The sequence below is a fragment of the Taudactylus pleione genome, unplaced genomic scaffold (genome assembly GCF_031769625.1).
Source record: "Taudactylus pleione unplaced genomic scaffold, aTauple2 ptg000170l, whole genome shotgun sequence".
NCBI lineage: Eukaryota > Metazoa > Chordata > Amphibia > Anura > Myobatrachidae > Taudactylus > Taudactylus pleione.
In genome coordinates this window covers 895019-915251 of record NW_028284572.1, presented here as the reverse complement: position 1 = coordinate 915251, position 20233 = coordinate 895019, and the positions used below count along the sequence as shown (strand labels likewise).

At 43.2% G+C, this 20233-nt stretch overlaps 1 protein-coding gene across 2 annotated transcripts in view; it reads right to left on the bottom strand.

The window, feature by feature from the left end:
- Nucleotides 1-20233, bottom strand: part of FSTL5 (follistatin like 5) — a 658814-nt gene that overhangs the window by 343212 nt on the left and 295369 nt on the right. For both annotated transcript variants that reach the window (XM_088475339.1, XM_088475340.1), the window contains exon 4: nt 13384-13632. In XM_088475339.1, coding sequence (XP_088331465.1) covers nt 13384-13632 — 249 coding nt within the window. The remainder of the gene's footprint in view (nt 1-13383; nt 13633-20233) is intronic.

Genomic DNA, 20233 nt, shown 5'->3' with positions numbered 1-20233 from the left:
ATTTCATTCTAGACGATGTGCAATCATATTCACAAAGTATTGGCACTACAGGCATAATTTTTTTTACCCACTATAGTAAAGCCTTCAGTATGTTACATGCAATCTGCAGTGGATTCTTTTTTCATGACAAAGTAAATTCTAAAATAAACATTTATAAAAAAAAAAAGGCATCTCTGTTTTACAGAAGGCCCAAAGCTATGAATGTGACAAATAAAATAAAAGGTTTTGACAACTTTAAAATTACATATAATATACTGTAAGTTATGAAAAGCGGAATAAAAAAAAAAAATTTGAACTGTGGGCCTCTGTGCATGCCCAAGAGAGAGATGCATGCATATGGGAGCCAGCAGATTTCTGTGGTTCTGACACTTATGCTTGTTTTTTTCTGGATAGGTTGAACAGGGCTATCCTAACGTAGGTAAAGATGACAGTGCTCAGCACTAACAAACAGTCTGTAATTTGCTGTTGCTGACACTGATTGGTTATTTCTTTGTCACACAAATACATATTATGCCTTGTGTGTCATTATCGGATACATGAGGAGTTGAGACTGCATTAGGTTATTAGGATTATTTGATGTGTAGTCAGGGCCGCCATCAGGGGGGGACTGCTGGGACTCTAGTACCGGGCCTGGCGAATAATGCACCAGGCGGCTGCCAGGGGCCAGGGAGAAAGCATCAGCGCTGTGGCATTTCAACTATGTTGTATGTACTGGAGCCGGCAAGGAGCTGTGATTGATTCGCGGAACGACAGCCTATCAGGAGCAGCAGCTCCTTATCAGCCAATCAGGAGTGGCCTACGCTGCCTTGCTCCTCCTCCAGTCCAGCTAGTCTTCCCTGTGCCCTCCTCCCCATGTCCAGCCAGTCTTCCTGCGCCCCCCCAGTTCAGCCAGCCTGCCTTGCCCCTCCCCCAGTCCAGCCAGTCTTCCCTTGTTCTCCCCTCCTAGTCCAGCCAACCAGCCTGTCTTCCCTGCGCCCCCTCCCCATGTCCACTCAGCCTTTCCTGTGCCCTCCCCAGTTCAGCCAGCTAGCCTGCCTTGCCCCTCCCCAGTCCAGCCAGCTTGTTAAGTCCAGCCAGCCTTCCCTACCCCCCCAGTCCAGCCAGCCTGCCTTCCCTGCCTTGCCCCTCCCCCAATCCAGCTGGTATTCCCTGCACCCTCCCTCCTAGTCCAGCCAGCCAGTCTGTCATGCCTGCACCCCCTCCCCATGTCCAGCCAGCATGCCTGTCTTCTCTGTCCCTCCCCTACTGCCCTTTGCCCCCCTAGACCAACCAGCCTTCCCTGCCCTTTGCCACCCCAGTCCACCCTTCCCAGCCCAGCGCCCCCCTTGTCCAGTGTTCCCTGCCCTGTGCCATCCCCCACTCCCTTCCCCATGCCTAGCCATCCCTGGTTTATGCACCAATTGAGGCAAACCCCCTGCTATAGCTCCACCCACATTATCCACCACTCTGCCTCATACCCGGGGGGTGGAGGGGGGGCGGGGGGGCCCTGCCTATTTTGTTAGCACCGGGCCCCAGAATTTCTGATGGCAGCCCTGTGTATAGTAGCAAATTCATGTGTTTCACACAAAAGGAATGGTTTAAAATGGGATATAGTTGATATGCAGTTAGAGGAGATGCCGACAGTCGAAATACTGATGCCAGATTCCAGCCACCCGGCATAATACTGACACCGATAGCTCGATGGATGTCAGTATACCGACATCGGCATCCCGACCGTCGGAGGTCCGAATGGCCAGATGGTGGTAAGTATGCACGCTTACCCGGGGATGGGGGGGTTAGGATAAGGCACCCCTGTGGGATTTAGGGTAAGGCACCCAATAGGGAGGGTTATGGTTAGGTTAAAGGGCGGGGGGGTAGGGTTAGGCACCCCCGGGGGAAGGGTTAGTGTTAGGTACCCCCCAGGAGGATTAGGCCTAGGGTGCAGGAAGGGGGGGTTAGGGTTAGGCACTATCGGGGGGAGGTTAGGGTAAGGCACCACTAAGAGAGGGTTAGGGTTAGGTGAGAGGGTTAGGCTACTTACCCGTCCTAGAGCCGTATTCAATTTGAGCGGACCCGCGATACTTTTCCGCCTCCCTGATTTTTCACCTACATCACGTGTTTTGTAGGCGGAAAAGTATTGCGCGCGTGCAGAACAGGCAGAAAGTACTGTCAGATTTGGGGAAATCAGCCTGACCCCCCCCCAAAAGATGCTCTGACATGGGGGTTCCCTATGGCACCCAATGTCATGGCTGCCGACACTTGAGACTCCTGGAGGGTGGCAGGCCTACTAGGCACAATAAACTGGGGTGGTCTTAGGAATGACCTTTCCATGAAACTCGGTAGCACAGGATAAAAGTAAAATAGAATTTATTCACATAAGAATTATAAACAAGGTCTCAAATAAAGTCTCAAACAGCACAGAGGTTCACATATGCAATAATATGTATAGGAGAGAATCCCCAAATATATACAAGCAGTCTTTAGCATATAAGAACTAACGTGGTAGGAAACCCCGAGTCCAGAATGAGGCTAACACCTCAGGATGACATTAAGGACCTTTGCCAGGGTAGAACTCTGTAGTAATGGAAAACCGGAGCAGAGCGGACCCTGCAGAATGGTATAGTTCCGGGACAGGGCCGTGCCCTGCGGTGCAGTGAGAGCCTTGTGGAGTAGTGAAGTCCTGACGATGAGATTCCAGGACATGGTTGAGCCCGCAGCGTGGCTAGAGTTCGGAGTGGGGTTGAGCCCCGTGATGCAGAGAGGATTGTAGCGGGGTTGCGCCCCGTGATGCGGAGAAGATTGTAGCGAGGTTGAGCCCCGTGACGCGGAGAAGATTGTAGCGGGGTTGAGCCCTGTGACGCGGAGATTGTAGTGGGGTTGAGCCCCGGGATGAAGAGAAGATTGCAACAGGGTTGAGCCCCGTGATGCAGAGAAGATTGTAGCGGGGTTGAGCCCCGTGATGCGGAGAAGATTGTAGCAGGGTTGAGCTCTGTGACGCGGAGATTGTAGTGGGGTTGAGCCCCGGGATGAAGAGAAGATTGCAACAGGGTTGAGCCCCGTGATGCAGAGAAGATTGTAGCGGGGTTGAGCCCCGTGATGCGGAGAAGATTGTAGCAGGGTTGAGCTCTGTGGTGTGGCTAGAGTACGGAGCGGGGTTGAGCCCCATGATGTGGAGATGACACTGTAACGGTGCAGTTGACAACTGTAACAAGGATGAGTTCAATTTCCACAGGAATGAAAAGACAACAGGTAAAGTGCAGCAAAATGATAAAAGGACAATGATGGAGCAAAAAAGCAATACTTAGACAATAGAATGCTGGGCTCTGTAGAGCAGCGGGTAACTGGCATCAGAAGTTCATCTGGAATATAACAAAGTCCACAGCAATCCAGAGGCACAGCGGGGATCTGGCAGGAGTCCAAGAAAAGACCTGAAAGCAACGTTGGACCTCATATTGAGAGTCGACAGCAACTGATTCCAAATGCAAATGTCACACCTAGAATCAACTCCAGAACTTTTACCTGCTTAATTGATAATGAAATAACGAGGGAATAGCCCACACCTGTCCATGAAATAGCTTTTGAGTTGATAGTCCCATTACTTTTGGCCCCTTAAAAAGTGGGAGGCACATATAGAAACCGTTGTAATTCCTACACCTTTCACCTGATTTGGATGTAATTACCCTCAAATTAAATCTGAAAGTCTGCAGTTAAAGCATATCTTGTTTGTTTCATTTCAAAGCCATTGTGTTGGTGAATAGAGGCCAAAATATGAAAATTCTGTCAATGTCCCAATATTTATGCACCTGACTGTATCTCTGTTTTTATTTTTATATAACAGCTACATAATGAGGGTAAGGTACAATCAGGGAGATTGCTAAACTCTTCAGGGAGACAGGGATATTGCTACTATTTCAGGGAGTCTCCCTGACAATGAGGAAGAGTTGGCAAGTATGTTCCATACCACATGTAAACACACATACTTACACACTAGAGGTAATTTTTGTTGGGAGCCAGTTAACCCACCTGTATATGCGTGTGTGGGAGGATTACTCTGACAGTGTTTTTTTATCAATTCATATTATAGTATCTTGCCTTTAATTAATTTTATTATTTTATATGGATTTTATTCTTATAAAGATTTTTTACTAAGAATAATGTATTTTATTTTATTTTTATATATATATATCTATATATTATTATCCCTTATGTAATTTTTTTTGTTTAGGTATGCAATATTTTTTTATACATCCCATACAGTATATACGTTATACATATGTCCGCTACTGTGTTTTTCATTATTGCTGTAGATTTTTATAGGAACTGGAGTGTTTACATTTACATATGGAATGCTACTATCTTGAAAAAAAGGAAGCATTATGACTCCGGTGAAACGCACAGCCACTTTGGATGGCCCTGTACCTAGCCTGATCTTCATGACTCCGGCCTGGAGGATTGCATGACCATTTTGGACGACCCTATGCTGACATACTCGCATAACCAAGACACGAGTGATAGCGGGTGGGTCCCGCTTCTACGGCAAGTCCAGCCTGTAAGCCTCAGGACATTTCCTGCTCCACCCTCACCAAATTTGGATATCTGCTATATCTAGCTGCTCCATCCCAGCCTCCTCTCCTCCACTAATTTATTAGTGAATGTTAGGCTTCTTATATGTCAAATTATATTATAAACATTTTGAATTAGGGACATTATATAATTTTCAACCCACTGATTCCCATATGTCAACCACGCAGGAAAAGAATGCAAACACCAAATTAATCAAAATCACTATTGACTATTAAAGATAATTTGCATATGTGCAACTTATTTTGCCCTCAATGCAACATAGCAGCAACTGATGCAATGTTTGCACTCCCCCTGTACAACTGACACACAAAACCAACAAATAGTGACCATCACATAGCGAGTATTATAAAAGAATAAATACATAAGAAAAAAAAAGTAGTATCCCTAATCCTACTGGTGTACAGTTTAAACTACCCCCAGTGTAATTGAAATTTTTTTAAATTCCCCCATATATGGATCTTTGATTAGGATCCTTATGGGCAGCTCTTTCCACAACTCCACTGAGGTTCTCTTTTTCTTGGGAGAGCTGAAGAATCATTTCCTCAGAGGGAATCCTTGACCAAACTAGTGGTGACTGTGAGTCTTGTGCTGAATGGAAGTCTGGACATCTATCTGTCTCTACACCCATCCCTCATTTATCACCTTTGCACATTTAAAAATATGAACTTTTTGAAAAGACCTGTAAAAAGGACATATTTGTAGGAGGGTGCTAAACACCCTAGCACCGGCCCTGATGCATTTACCTCAATGACTGATAGCTGACAAGTTAAGTGTATGAATTTGGAAGAGAAGGTTTCATGTTCAAATCCCTTGCTTGGGGTGAGAAGTAGCTAGTTTACAGTACTTCAAATAATAAGAAACATTGGTTAACATTGGAAATTATCTCTGTTTAGGACTACAGTAAACAATGTTTTTTGACCATTGTTAAAAATATCAGTACCACCGATCATACATACCTATCCCTTATGTAGCCAGATATGGCCACACACACAAGGTGGTTTTAGATGGATTTTAAATGAAGGATATAGCTGGTACCAGGACTGTAGAGAGCCGACCCAGAGAAGGGCATGGTCTAATTGTGGGCGGCATGGCCACATCCCCTTAGAAAAAAAAGAAACAGAAAAAATAATTTGCAGGTGAGGGGGGTGCTGTATTCCCCTCAGCTCAGTGCAAATTCAGGGGGGGCGTGATCAGTATGATCGCTCTCCCTACAGGCAGAGGAGAGGAGACTGGTCTCTCACTGCAGCCCAGCCCACAGCAGCATGTCGGGCCCAGACCCTTCCAACAAGCCCGAGCCCGGGTAATTAGTATCCGATCTCTCCCCCTCTCGGTGCCCCTGGCTGGAACAATTGTGCAATGGTATTGATGACAGCTACTTCAGCTAGAGGATGGATAGGGGCAATGTATCCACATAAATGCGGCAAACTGTGAGCTACAGATGTGCCCACATACATCTATCCTCCGTACACTATAAGTCGCGCCACACATAACGCGGGAGCACAGTGTGATTTGGTAGCGCCGAGCGTCTTTTTGTGTGATACACCCGCAGTCACACACAGATGCTGCATATCATTTTAATCAACAGAAGCTGCTTGTGCTATCTAGTCACATACTTGTGCAAATAAGATGCATTTGAAGGAAAAAACATGCACAAAATGACAGTCGGCACTACTGAGTCATGCCACGGCATTGCTCGACTGGAAGGGCTGTTTAAGGAGGTTAGATGTATTTGGACCCATCTGTAGTAACTCTGAATTTAAAGTAAAGAATGTCTCAGTGTTGTATCTAAGGGGCCTTTTCATTATGTTAATTATCAGTGGCTGAGAGAGAAAAAAAAAACACTCTGTCTCGCTGAGAGCAGTGGAGCAATTCAACTGGCGTGGAGACAGTTGATCCGAAGATCAGCTTTCCCCTTGCATGGGTTTCACGCAGGTGCACAAAGGCCAGGCGGAAGGAGCCGGAAAGGGGCGGAGGGATCCGAATGCAGGAACAAACTCTGTCTGAAGATGGCGAATGCTCCCGCTGTTGAGCTCTGAAAACTTTGTATTTTCAGAGCTTGATGAATTTAGATCCCCATGCTAGTGTATGGGGACATCAAGCCAGATCCGGGCTGAAAGGTAAGCAGGAGATATCAGTGATATCTCCTGCATTACCTTTATCCCTGATACTTAATTTATACAAAAGTAAGTGAAAATGTTAATTTTCACCTGCATTTCTATACATTAAGTGAAGATGAATAGACCATTAAATGTGAAGATGAGAAATTATGGCTATATTTCATGTAATTATGCACAAACATCCAGGATAAGGTTTTATATAGAGTAGAAGAAATGGTGATCATCCTGATGTATGATGGCATCGGTCCAATGTGTCAAATCAAAGGGGGAGATAGGAGGTACAGTCACATTAAAGTTATTAGTGTAAACAGTGATGTCATTGTCAACATTTCAAATAAAAACTGTAGGGGTATTGGACTAGACCAATGAAAAGAATCAAGCTGAAAAATTCTACATAATTGGAAAACAGATGTAGGATCTTGGTAGTGACCCATTCAAGAGAGTGATATTTCTGAGCTGAAAGACCTTCAGAGGAGAAGAATGAGAGGGCCTGTCCTGTGTAGCATCAATGAGTTGGACATTAGAATGATAGGCGTCTATTCATTATGTTAATTATTGGGGTCCGAGAAGACCCAGATAATTAACATACTAACTTGCCACGAGCACCGAAGCAATTCATAATTGCTTCGGTGCAAAGACAGCTGATCCGAAAATCAGCTGTCTCCATGAAGCGGCTTCACTACGCCTTTCAAAATGTTGATATCATAATCTTGACATGGTCTGAATGTTGATATTCAGGATGTCAACATACTCAGAATGTTAACATGTCGGCATTCACAATGTGGACACTCAATGCTGACATTTTCAAAACAAAACAAAACTTGTTGAAACAAGAAATTAAGGTTAGTAGAGTTAGGGTTCAATTAGTGTAAGGCTGCAATTAGGGTTACAATAGGGTTTAATGATAATGATAATGCCGACAAATTTAACAGATTAACATGTCAGTGTCGACATTGTAAATGTTGCACTATGAACATGTCAACATTCTAAATGTCGGCATTTAGACCATGTTGACATTTTGATGACGACATAATGAATGTTGACGTTTTGAATGTTGACATTTCAAACCAAATCCAAAAAGGTGCATCCCAGTACTTATAACTGGTAGTACTGGGACTTTTTCAACCTCTACTACTAAAACAGGTTATTTAAGAAATAGCATTTTCCCACAGCTTCGCTCGGATGAATGTTTGTTACAAAGACAGTAGTGACATATAATATTGTGATATATATTTTATATTGTAGACATTGATCACAAAATTACTGTGTAAACAATATTTGCAGTTTTTCCTTCAGGGATTAACACAAAAAGATGCTTGGGGCTGCGATTATCATAGATTTGCGTTATTAAGCCCCGCCCCCTAACGACGGATCGTGAATTCCTGGTAAGTTTCTACCCATTTCGCCCACTTCACTGGAGGTGGGCGGTGTGCAGGAGAAGTGCCTACTCTTCCGGGGAGGTACTGAAGGCCTGATTCAGAGCCGAACGCTCTGACCAGAGCGCTCGCTCTGAATCAGGGCCCTCCTCCATGAAAATGGAGCGTCCTCCTGGACGCTCACATAGCTGTGGGTGACCACCCACAGCTTATGCGAGCGTCCATGATGATGGTCACGATGGTCAAGACCATCGCGACCATCGGGCTTGCGACGGAGACCCTGCGGTAGGGTCTCCCTCCCGCAAGCCCTGGAGTGATTTTGACTCCCACTGACATCACTAGTGATGTCAGTGGGGCCGGCTTCAGACGGTAGGCGTTCCCATGGCACGCCCACCAAAGGGGGCGTGCTGTCAATCAACACCGACAGCACGCCCCCTTTGGTGCGGGACCCGGAGCGGCGGAGAGCCCGTCGCTATCCGGGTCTCGCGCATGCCCACGACGGAGCTCCCTCCGTTGTGCGCATGTGCAGTGGGGCAACATCGACCCGCTTGAGAGCGTCCTGTGCTCGCGAGCGGGTCTGAATGACCCCCTGAGCTCTAACTTTTTTTTATTACAGTTCCCCAAAATCAGTATCTGAACCGTTCATCATTAGTAGACATAGCCTTATTTGTGGACATAAGTAGTACAGATTTATGTATTTTATGCTAAACAAACTGGCTTATGCCTCAGGATTAGCTGTAAAAACTGTGTTAATTATGAGACAGAAAAATATTAAGTTAAAAATTGCGTATGCAAAGTCAGATTTTTATACTTAGAGTAATATATTTTTTATGGTTTTCCAAATTATGAAAAATAAAACCTTGTCTATAAAACTCCAATGCCCAAGCATTCAAGATGATTGATCTAAAAAGCATTACTTGGTGGAAGCTGGCATTAAAAATAAATGTGACCTTGTATGATCCAAAAACTTGGATCATTCAAACTGTGGCCTATAATTATTAAAATATAATGACTGCAAGAGAAACTTCTGTTTCCTAGTAGCTTCATAAACATCTAGGTTGACTTGAAATATTTTTGTCATTTTAACAAAATTAGGAACATGAATAATTATATATATACTGAATTAAATGATGCACACACTTAAATATAAAATATACATCTAATGAATAACAAGGACATTTTCAAAATGTTATTCAAAATATAATTTCCCTTAAAGAACAGTTTTATTAAGATCTGTCTCTAAACACAGTCCCTAGCAGGTTAAAAGCATAATTGTAGCCCAGCAGAGTCACTATAGCACTTTATTGATTTGATTATTTAATTTATTTAATGGTAGTGTCTCCACTTATGAAATTCCTGCTCTGTGTTTATATTTCTAAGTTGCATGAATTTTCCATGCTCATTTTACTTCATTATTAAACATCCATTAGAGCTCCTGTCATTACTGCTCTTACTTGTGACTGCAATAATCAGTGAAAAAAATCTAAAATATCTGATACTCTGAAGTTTTTAAATAGATACTAATTGAATATTATTTGATAGCAGAGATTGTAGACTTTAAATAAAAGTATGTATGCACATGTAATATACAGTACATATATACTGTAGATATGTATAGTATGTACCTATAATGACTAGTTTAGGGCCTGATTCAGCAAGGAACGAAACTGCGAATGCAATAGCGATTATGCGCGCAGTCTCACTGCGATAGTATGCTAATCCATTGCGATCGCTATGCCGCCGCAACACAACATAAGGACGCCCACTTTACCTTACACACATCCGTAATGTTTAGCAAGACTGAGAAAACATTGGTACAATCGAGTACCATCACAGCCTCACACACACTTGCACAAGCTCTGACCTTAAGAGGCCTATGCATTACACAACTTTTGGAACGATCGCATTGTTCACAAAGTTGTGTAATGCGCTCACCTCCCTGTCCCCCGTCACCTCCCACAAATGGCACTTCCTGTCAATTACTCTGCTAAGGGTCTGCATAGTCACTGCGATTGCAATGGCCGGCTCACGCATGCGCAGTTTGCAACAATCGGCTAACTAGTGATGTCAGTGGGGCCGGCCCCAAACGGTGGCGTTCACATGGGAACTCCTCCGTTTGGGCAGCCACTCCCCCGGCCCGCCCACCAAAGGGGCGTGCTGTCACTCATCATCGACAGCACGCCCCCTTTGGTACGAGACCTGGAGCGGCGGCTTGCGCGGGTCTCGCGCATGCGCACGACGGAGCCGGCTCCATTGTGCGCATGCACTCTGGGCCACCATTGACCCGTTTGCGAGCGCTCAGCACTTGCGACCGGGTCTGAATCAGGCCCTCAGACCCTTAGTTAGTCATTTCTTTAAATAGGGATATTCATAATTTTTTTACTGGTCCAAAACATTCTGCGATGTGTGATTTTTTGAACATAAATTTTTTAAAAAGTATTTTTTAATTTTTTTTTTTTTAATCACATATTAAATTATTGCTTTTTTCTTAATCACATACAGTAGATAGACAAGCTGTTGAAAATAAAGAGAGGAGAGATTACATATTAAATACAACTTTACCACTGGGGGCACTGTTCCAGTGGAGCAGATAAGGAAATGCCATTTTTGAGGATACAGGGGCCTATTCATCATTACTAAAATTTTGATATAGTTAATTAGGTTTAGAAATCGCATGGAGTTCTACCTAATTACCGGAGGGAATTCATCATTCCTCCTCTCTATAAGTATCCATCCCGAAAAGCTGTCATTTTTGCAATAGCAGCTTTTCAGAAAATAGATAACTTTTCCCTATTTACTCTAACTTACCACAGCTGTAATCAGTGCTGCACATGCGCTGTTACATCCGTAAAAGCAGCGCATGCGCAGCACTGCCTACAGTTGTGGTAATTGTGTGTGTGTCCCAACCCACCCCCCTCCACCCATCCGCTCACCTCCCTGTCCCCCACTTACCTGGCCGCTTCAGCCACCTCCGGCTCTGGCTACTGCTCTGGCATTGTGGGCCTCATTCAGACCCGGTCGCAAGCGCTGAGCGCTCGCAACCGGGTCGATGTTTGCCCACTGGGCATGCGCACGTCGGAGCCGGCTCCAATGTGCGCATGCGCGAGACCCGGCTAGCGACGGCAGCTCAGTCGCTCCGGGTCTCGCACCAAAAGGGGCGAGCTGTCGATGTTGATTGACAGCTCGCCCCATTTGGAAGGCGGGCCGGGGGGGTGGCCGGCCAAACGGAGGCGTTCCCGACGGAACGCTTGCCTTTTGGGGGTGGCCCCACTGACATCAGCAATGATGTCATTGGGGAGCTTCCTGTTCGATCAGACCAGAAAGCTCCCTGGGGCTTGCGAGTTCCGAGACCCAACCTTAGGGTCTCGTCGCAAGCCCCGATGGTCATGATGATCCTGACCATCGCGACTGTCATCCTGGTCGGTCGCTAAGCTGTGGGTGGTAACCCACAGCTTAGCTAGCGACCAGGAAGCCGCACTTCAAGATGCAAGCGGCCCGCCCTCAATCACAGCGACCGCTTGCATCTAACGACCGGGTCTGAATGAGACCCTGTATTCTCCCGGCAGAACACAGTAAGTTTAGAAAAAATATATATATATTTTTTTTTTAACTTTACTGTGTTCTGTCAGGAGGACACAATGTCAGAGCAGCAGCCGGAGCCAGAGGAGGGACAAGGGAGCGACGGAGCGAGCCGAGGAGGACTTGACCAGCTGACAGCAGGTAAGTGTAAACTGCTATACGTCACCTCAGAGTGGCATATAGTAACACCATCAAATTCCGAAAATATATAATTTTCGGAATTTGATGAATAGCCTAATTTCCATATCCCCATATTAATGTATGGGGAGTGTGGAAATTAACGCAGGCGGACTTAACCAGGAGAGTGATATATCCTGTGTTAAGTGTCTTCATGAATACTAAAATAACGGTAATTAAGGAAAATGTCCTTAAAAACATTATTTTAGTGTTGATGAATAGACCCCACAGTATAGACCCCAAAGATGCAAATTTACAGTCAAATGTTCACTGGGCAAAATAAAATGTTTCCATTTCCATATAATGAACGTGTGTAGATAGACAAAACTAACCCTCTTTATATGTTTATATATTTCCCATTCAGTTAAAATATTTTTTTTTATTTTATATTGTGGTACAGACATTACACTAGCTATAGATTTGTAGACACAAATTGCCTGTTTCAGAGACAGATGCTAAAACGATCGCAACTGCGTTTTCACATGCAACTCAGCTGCGAAAATATGCTGTTAGCAAAGATTACCTGAGCATAAAGATGCCCTCTGCTGTTTTCTTACCTGCGTGCGACAACACATACCTACATAAACATCGGTAACATCGAAGCACATCAGTGGCCATCTTACCCTTGCGGCAGGTGTGACCGGCCACAGCCTTGAGCGCTCTTCTGAGACGCAAAGTTGCGTATGCAATAGCTAATTTATGCACGCCCATGTAACAGTGTTTAAACATAGAGGCACGCCTGCGTTTTTGTGACAACTCCCCATTGCCACCCCCAAATGCTGGCAGTCTGTCACTGGCTTAGCGATGGATTCCTCTGTGCATGCGTGATCGCAATGTGATCGCATCACATGCGCAGTGCCGTGCATACCCATGCGCAATGGTAAACAATCGCTCGATCTGCGTGAAAATGTCATTAGTGTCCATCTCTGAATCACGCCCAAATGGGGTTATGCATAGAACATTTGGGCTATGGGCCTGATTCAGCAAGGATCACAGTTGCTTATACGCATGCAATCGGGCGATTAATTTGCACTGCGCATGCATCGCAGTGGGCGTGCGTGAGCCAGACGCTGCGATCAGGACTGCGATCGCAGAGGATATGCAGACCCATGGCAGAGTGATTGACAGGAAGTGCCGTTTGTGGGTGGTGACGGGGGGGGGGGTCGGGTGAACACAGGTGTGCCAGTGTGTTGAGACGGCGTTGCATGGGCGTGCATAAATTAGCCACTGCGATACCAGACGCAGCCTGAGGTCTCATAGAGTGCGTTAAGTAAGCAATTCCTGAGTGAGGTCTGACCTGCCTTATCTGTGTGTATGGGTCCGATGTTACTCGATGTTACTGATTGTTTCGCCCAAGTATACGGATGTGAGTAAGGGGAAATGGGCGTCCTTATGTTAGGCTGCGATCGCAATGCGAATGCAAACATTTACATATCATCGCTGATATTAGCAACTGCGTTGCGTGTGTATAAGCAGAATAGCGATCCTTAGTGAATCAGGCCCTATATGTGATATGTTTTAAAATAAGGCCTTTAGTGCGCAAGTACCATTGTGAGTTGTTATAATCTTACCTTTGAAGAAACAGTCTTCATTGTGAACCATGATTATTTTCTTATTTTTTTGGCAAGCTGCTCTATGAACTTCACAGTGATTCTCATAGAATTCTCCATCTGAGCCACAAACAGGCTTATAATGTGGTTTACACCGTTCCATGCATTCACATTCTGCTTGTCCAGTTTCCCGGCTTACTATACAGTGTCTTCCGAGGCCACAATACTTATTTTCACAAGATCCATGACCATCCTGCTGACCAAAGTAACCTTTAAAATAAAGAAAAACACAGCAAACAGAGTTATTTTATTGCTTTAAAATAAAACAATAAACTTTGACAAGACAAAGTATAAATTTAATAACTTCTGCTATAATAGCATGCATACCAGTTCCCTTGTTGGAAACCCTTGTTTGAAAGAGAACACTTCAATTCATAAATACTGCATTTTGTGGAGAATTTGTTGATTTGAAAGTTTTCTTTTGCTGCAACCTCAAGAAAAGGAATGGAATGATCAGGTAGAGCAAAGGATAATTGAGTAGCATAAAAAAAACTTCTGTGTTCTTGTTTTTTTGGGCTCTATTTATTAACATTATTTTTACTAAAATAAAGTGAAAAAGGGTGTTTTCACACCCTTTTCACATTATTTTAGTATCACCTATAGTTATTACAGGGCAATTGGAGTACAATTCGTAAAATTCTACTCCAACCCCTAAGTATCACTTATTTTTAGTAAAGCAGATCGCATTTCCCATATTTGTAATGGGAAATGTGATCCGACCAGAGTTGGCCTGTGGTGCAGATTGAAGGTTTTAATCGTGGATATTTCTTGGATCACCCCCGGCATCTAGGAACATCAGTGAAGCATCCGGAGGCTTCCATCTTGTGATTTATTGCAAGCCTTTATGCAAGGGGATATCTGTTAATTATACACCTGATAACCTTTAACATTTTTTGGAGCATAGGATACTGATTCATTTTTTAAGAAATTTTCGTGTAATTTTAGATTGTGTTTGAATAAACTATATTTTTAAGTGGATAACACTATGGTTCCCTGTGTTTTTATGTCTTTTATGACAATGGATGTATGAGAAGACAGGAAGGACACAGACATAGAACCACTTATACTTAAGGAAAGTATTCATTTGATCTTTTTCTTTCCATGAAAATACATATTTTGTCTTCACATTGATACTAGCGCACCCTGGCCTCACCCCTCTTGTTTCAAAGGATAATTGAGTAGCATAAAAAACTTCTGTGTTCTTGTTTTTTTGGGCTCTATTTAACATTATTTTTATTAAAATAAAGTGAAAAAGGGTGTTTTCACACCTTTTTCACATTATTTTAGTATCACCTATAGTTATTACAGGGCAATTGGAGTAAAATTCGTAAAATTCTACTCCAACCCCTAAGTATCACTTATTTTTAGTAAAGCAGATCGCATTTCCCATAATTGTAATGGGAAATGTGATCCGACCAGAGTTACTAAAAATAAATTGTAAAAAAATATCGGGGAAAGCCCTGTGATAATAACGCCACCTGGAGGTGGCGTTATCCAGGGTCTCCCCTGGTTACCGGCCTCCTACTCTGCTCTAACGAGGAGAGCAGAGCCGGGAGTCGGTCCCAGTAATCAGCTGTGTGGTCTAAACAGACCGCAAGCTGATTACTGTAAAAAAAAGTTAAAAAGATTGTCCAAAAATTTTTTTACTTACCTGACTCCAGGGACTGGTGATCGGGCCTCCGGTGATGTCTCCCCTCCGGTCAGCTAGTCTCCCATAGTGCACTGCGGCCCGGTCATCAGGTGATCGGGTCCCAGTGCAGTATGGGAGATCACCTGATCGGAGGCATGGAGAACATCACCGGAGGCCCGGAGCATGCAGGTAAGTGTAATTAAAGGAGAGGGGGTGTTGCGGGGGGGCCCCGATCATGGGGGGCGGGGCTTAGCATCAGGGGGCGGAGCTTAGCGCCGGGGGGTAGCAGCGATGGTCGGTCGGCGCATGTGCTGGCACTTCGTCACGGTATTTTTTGCGAAAATACCGTGACTACAGTGCGGAGGGGATTCGCAGGGACAGAGCTTTATCGAAAGCTCTGTCCCGGCAAGGGATTTGTAGTAAATCCCTGTGATATTGCCTGAATTCGCAATGCGAATTCAGTCGATAATATCACACTACAATCTGCATTCAATATGCGGATTGTAGTAAATAGAGCCCTTTATCTCAAATGAAAATGAAATTGAAACAAATTGGAAAAAATTCCATATTGCATTTTTTTGCAAGCATATAAATAATATGACATGTATGACTTCTATATGATTTAGTTATTAACATTAAATCACAAAGATATTTTAATATTCAGTCAAATACTAATTTTGAATAAAAATATAGTCTATAATTTGTATTAGTTATAAATCAATTAACCAGATTTTATTAGTGTCATATATAAGAAATGCTGTGTTATTAAGTCATAAGGTGTTTTTTTTTGCCATAAAATATATTAAAAATGGATTTATTGCCTGTGGCTTACAACTTCTAAGAGGATTGTTCTTGCTGCTTGCTGCATACCATTTCTGGAGTTGGTCTTTCCTTTCTTATTGTTCAGGGACTAGCCCTGTTCCCTGTTGTCCATGTGAGTGAGTGGCCATTTCACTATGTATTGTTCATAGGCACAATTCAATTCAGAAAAATTCACATTATAGCAATGGTTTTCCTTATTTTATAAATTTACAGTTAATTCTGTTAAAGTAAAATAAAAGTAAAATCATTTTAGTTTTTTTATCAAAAACTGTCAATATTGAAAAGCAATATAATTTTACTGTCCCAATATTTCAATACGTAGTTGAATTAAAAAATATATTTCACCGTGACTTGATGTTGTGCATTCACCCAGCATAGTGCCTAATAGCTTTCTAACAGCCTGCTGTTAAACAGACATGACATATAATACTATGCTCATTTTGTATTTGCAGATAATTAACCTTGATAGCCAGGGAAATTTTGAGAAGGCTGCCTTATTTGACCGGCTGCTAATGCACTGTTGCCATTATGTGAGGAATGGAAAGAACAAAAGTCGTCTGACAGTAATTATGCATGACTATTACAGAATGCGATCATACTGTAGTTAAACATGACTCTTATGTCAAAGTAATATTCAAAACATGCATTTCTAATCATTTCACGAACACCACATTCACAGAGTGCGAGAGTGGTCCTGCACATGTCAGTTCGTGTTTTCCCATATGACAAAAATATTTTTGGGGGGTTATTTTATTCTAGTGTACATGATGACAACACAGATAACATGATGCTGTACTAACAACTTACTATGTTTCTCCTATTACCTTGTCACCCTGAAAAATAGGATTTTATTAACAATCATTGTGTATCTGCACTACAATATATCATTTGACCACTACTAAAAAACAAAGAGCCACTTCTGCCCTCCCTACTTTTTGTTTTTATGTCTGCATTATTTTGTCTACATTTTATATCCCTGTTTTATGTATGCTCTGTTTTCCCCACTGCCTAGTGCTTCAGAGCACCGTGTTGCATCACAAATCAAAACCGGTAATAATAATAATAAAAGTAATAACACAAGAATGTGCAAGAAAAAATTATTGTCACAAGCATAAACAGGGTTAAAATATTGGGGTGCTGTAAAGAAACTAGCTTAGGTAGAATTGAATATACATTATAACTAGAATTTTATAATACAATAGTAGCCTGTACTAAATAATATCATTTATTATTTAAGAATGTAGATGTATCCCACAGAGCCAGCGCTCATCTGAGAGGTAAGTGGGTTTCAGGCATTGAAACACAAGATGGACGGATAAAAAAAGCAGTAGACGGCATTGTAATACAGTAATCAAATGCTAGAATATGCAACAACCAGCATCCCATAACTAAAAGGTGCCAAGAAGAGACACCATCAAAACTAAGGCTTTTGAACTAGAGACAGAAAGGAAAGACATAAGTGCAGGGCCGGTGCTACCATTAGGCAACCTTAGGGAGCCGTCTAAGGGCGCCGGCCACTGGAGTGTGCCGCTGTGTCCACAAAAACAAAATGAATGGCATAATTCATGTCTGACTGGCATATAATGAATTTGACAGAGCTGTGTGGCATATTAAGAATTTGCGGCAGTGTTATGAGGTATATTATGATTTTGGCATTCTGCTTTGTGTAATATTCTATATAGTTTATTATGAATTTGGGACACTGCTATGTGGCATGTTATTTAACTGGGGAGACTGATGCGTGGCATGTTATGAATTGGAGGGAGCAGGGACAATTGGTCAAATGTTGCCTAGGGCGCCTTGCACCGGCCCTGTATAAGAGTGGCGAGGTGATGTACAAGTGGCCACAGTTAGGGCGGCAGTCATACTGTATATCCTGAGAAGCTGTAGCCACCCAGGTATAAGTGCGTGTGACTCTTCTTACAGAAAGAGAGAGAGAAAGTATTGTCTCTTTGTTGGCGCACGTATGTTGGCGCACGTATGGAAAAGAATCTTCTTTGCCTACAATGCAGAGAGAAATTTACACTAAGGAGTATATGTGAGAACTGCTGCGATCATTACGCATCCATATTGCAGGGGATATTTAAATTTTTAATGAAAATATCCCTGCAATGTACAAAGGGGAACTTGCAGGGACAACGGTTCCGGTAACCGCTGCACCTGCGAGTTGTATCCCCGGCATTTAGTAGAACTCTTTCATGTTTGTGAAAGCCTTCTCCTGTGGAAGCTGACACTGCGAATGCACACAGTGCCAGCCTCAGCCGCCGTCTGGAGGCTGCGGGATACAGATCCATAAGCTTAAAGCAGTTTACACCAACTGAAGTTGGTGTAAACTACCCGGGAAAACTCGGGAAAGCTTCACTTTTTGCAGTTTGGTACTGTACATAGGGGTAGTCCCCATTGATAGTAATAGGGACTGTAATCTGCAGTAATAATTAGCATTTTGACTGAGATTTATGTGAAATCTCCTGCATTGTGCCATTAGTACATAGCTACAATACATAAAATTATGCAGAAACTGCAGTTTCTACATAATTTTATGTAAGAAACAGCTTGATGCATAGGCCACTAAATGTGATTGCTGTAGTAGAGTCCTAAAGCACATTAAAGAGTCCTGAAGCCAATCAGAGAAACAAAAAGCCTGCACAGCATTTAAATACTTGAGTTGCTGGGGAAGACACAATCAGTGTGATGACTATAAATGTAAGAATCTTAAAAAGAGACTAGACTAGAGAAACATTATCATAAATAGAGACTGTGAATCATCAGAAGGGCATTATTTATCTTAGACATAATCACCTCTCTTACAGAGCAGGTTATTGATGGACAGAGCTGCAATCCTTACAGACAGAGCTGCAAGTCTAGTCACTAAAGGCTAAACATTTATTAGATAGAGCTTCATGACTGTTAAGCTCCATATACATGGTACAATGTGTATCCAGCGTTGGGGTACACATGGTACAATGTGTACCCAGCGATGCGACCAATGATCCGACGGGCGACATATCGGGCGGTCTCCAAACACGGAGTGATCTGATGCCTGACCCCCCAATATAGTGCCCCTCGCCCCCCCCTCATGGGATCGTTCATCGCTTCTTCAGATCTCATGTGCATGCAGAAAGATTTGGAGCGCTAGACGACCCCACGTGAGCGCGCAGTGAACAATTTTGAGCATACACACGGAACGATATAGCTGCTATATCATTCCAATCTGTTGGACCGGCCGCTATATCGTTCCGTGTGTGGGGGCCTTGACAGATAAGTACCAATCCCAGAGCAAATTTTGGCATAACCAGGAAATAACACACCAACATGTCAAGGGTCTTGTATAAGCTACTAGAGAAGCAGAAAGAGTCCAGGTCCAGTCAAGGGAAATTAGAGTTTAAGGTGCCAGTAGTAGAAGAACAGTGAGAGTCCAGACATCCCCAGAGAAGCCTGGAGAGATTTTATTCTTACTAATATTTTTATTTTAACTATTTATTTATGTTGCCACAAGGTTCTGTAACGGTATACATAGGGGTAAGACATATAACAACTTTCACAGGCACTAAAATAGTATATAACATTAGAAATGTACATAATGAGATAGTTACAGTACTCAGATTACATAATTAAGCATAAAGCATGTAAGGAGGGCCCTGCTTGCAAAAGCTTACATTCTAGTGGATGGAAGGAAATAAAGAGGAAGTGGAAGTAGAGTTGAGGAGAAAGAGATGTTGGACATTTTGAAGGAGGGCTGGTAGGTTTGAGATTTTGGGCTCTATTTATTAACATTATTTTTACTAAAATAAAGTGAAAAGGGGTGTTTTCACACCCTTTTCACATTATTTTAGTTTCACCTACAGTTACTATAGGGCAATTGGAGTAGAATTCATAAATTTCTACTCCAACCCCTAAATATCACTTATTTTTAGTAAGCAGATTGCATTTCCCATAATTGTAATGGGAAATGTGATCCGACCAGAGTTACTAAAAATAAATTGCAAATAAATACAGGGGAAAGCCCTGTGATAATAACGCCACCTGGAGGTGGCATTATCCAGGGTCTCCCCCGGTTACCGGGCTCCTACTCTGCTCTAAAAGGCAGAGCAGAGCCCAGAGCCGGTCCCAGTGATCAGCTGTGTGGTCTAAACAGACCACATGCTGATACACTGCAAAAAAAAAATAGTAAAAAAAAAATTCACTTACTTGACTCCATGGACCGGTGGTCGGGGCTCCGGTGAAGACTTCCCCTCTTGTCAGCTGGACTCCCATGCTGCACTGCGGCCAAGTCATCAGGTGATCGGGTCCCAGTGCAGTATGGTATATCAGCTAACTGGAGGCATGGAAAACATCACCGGAGCACCGATGACTGCAGGT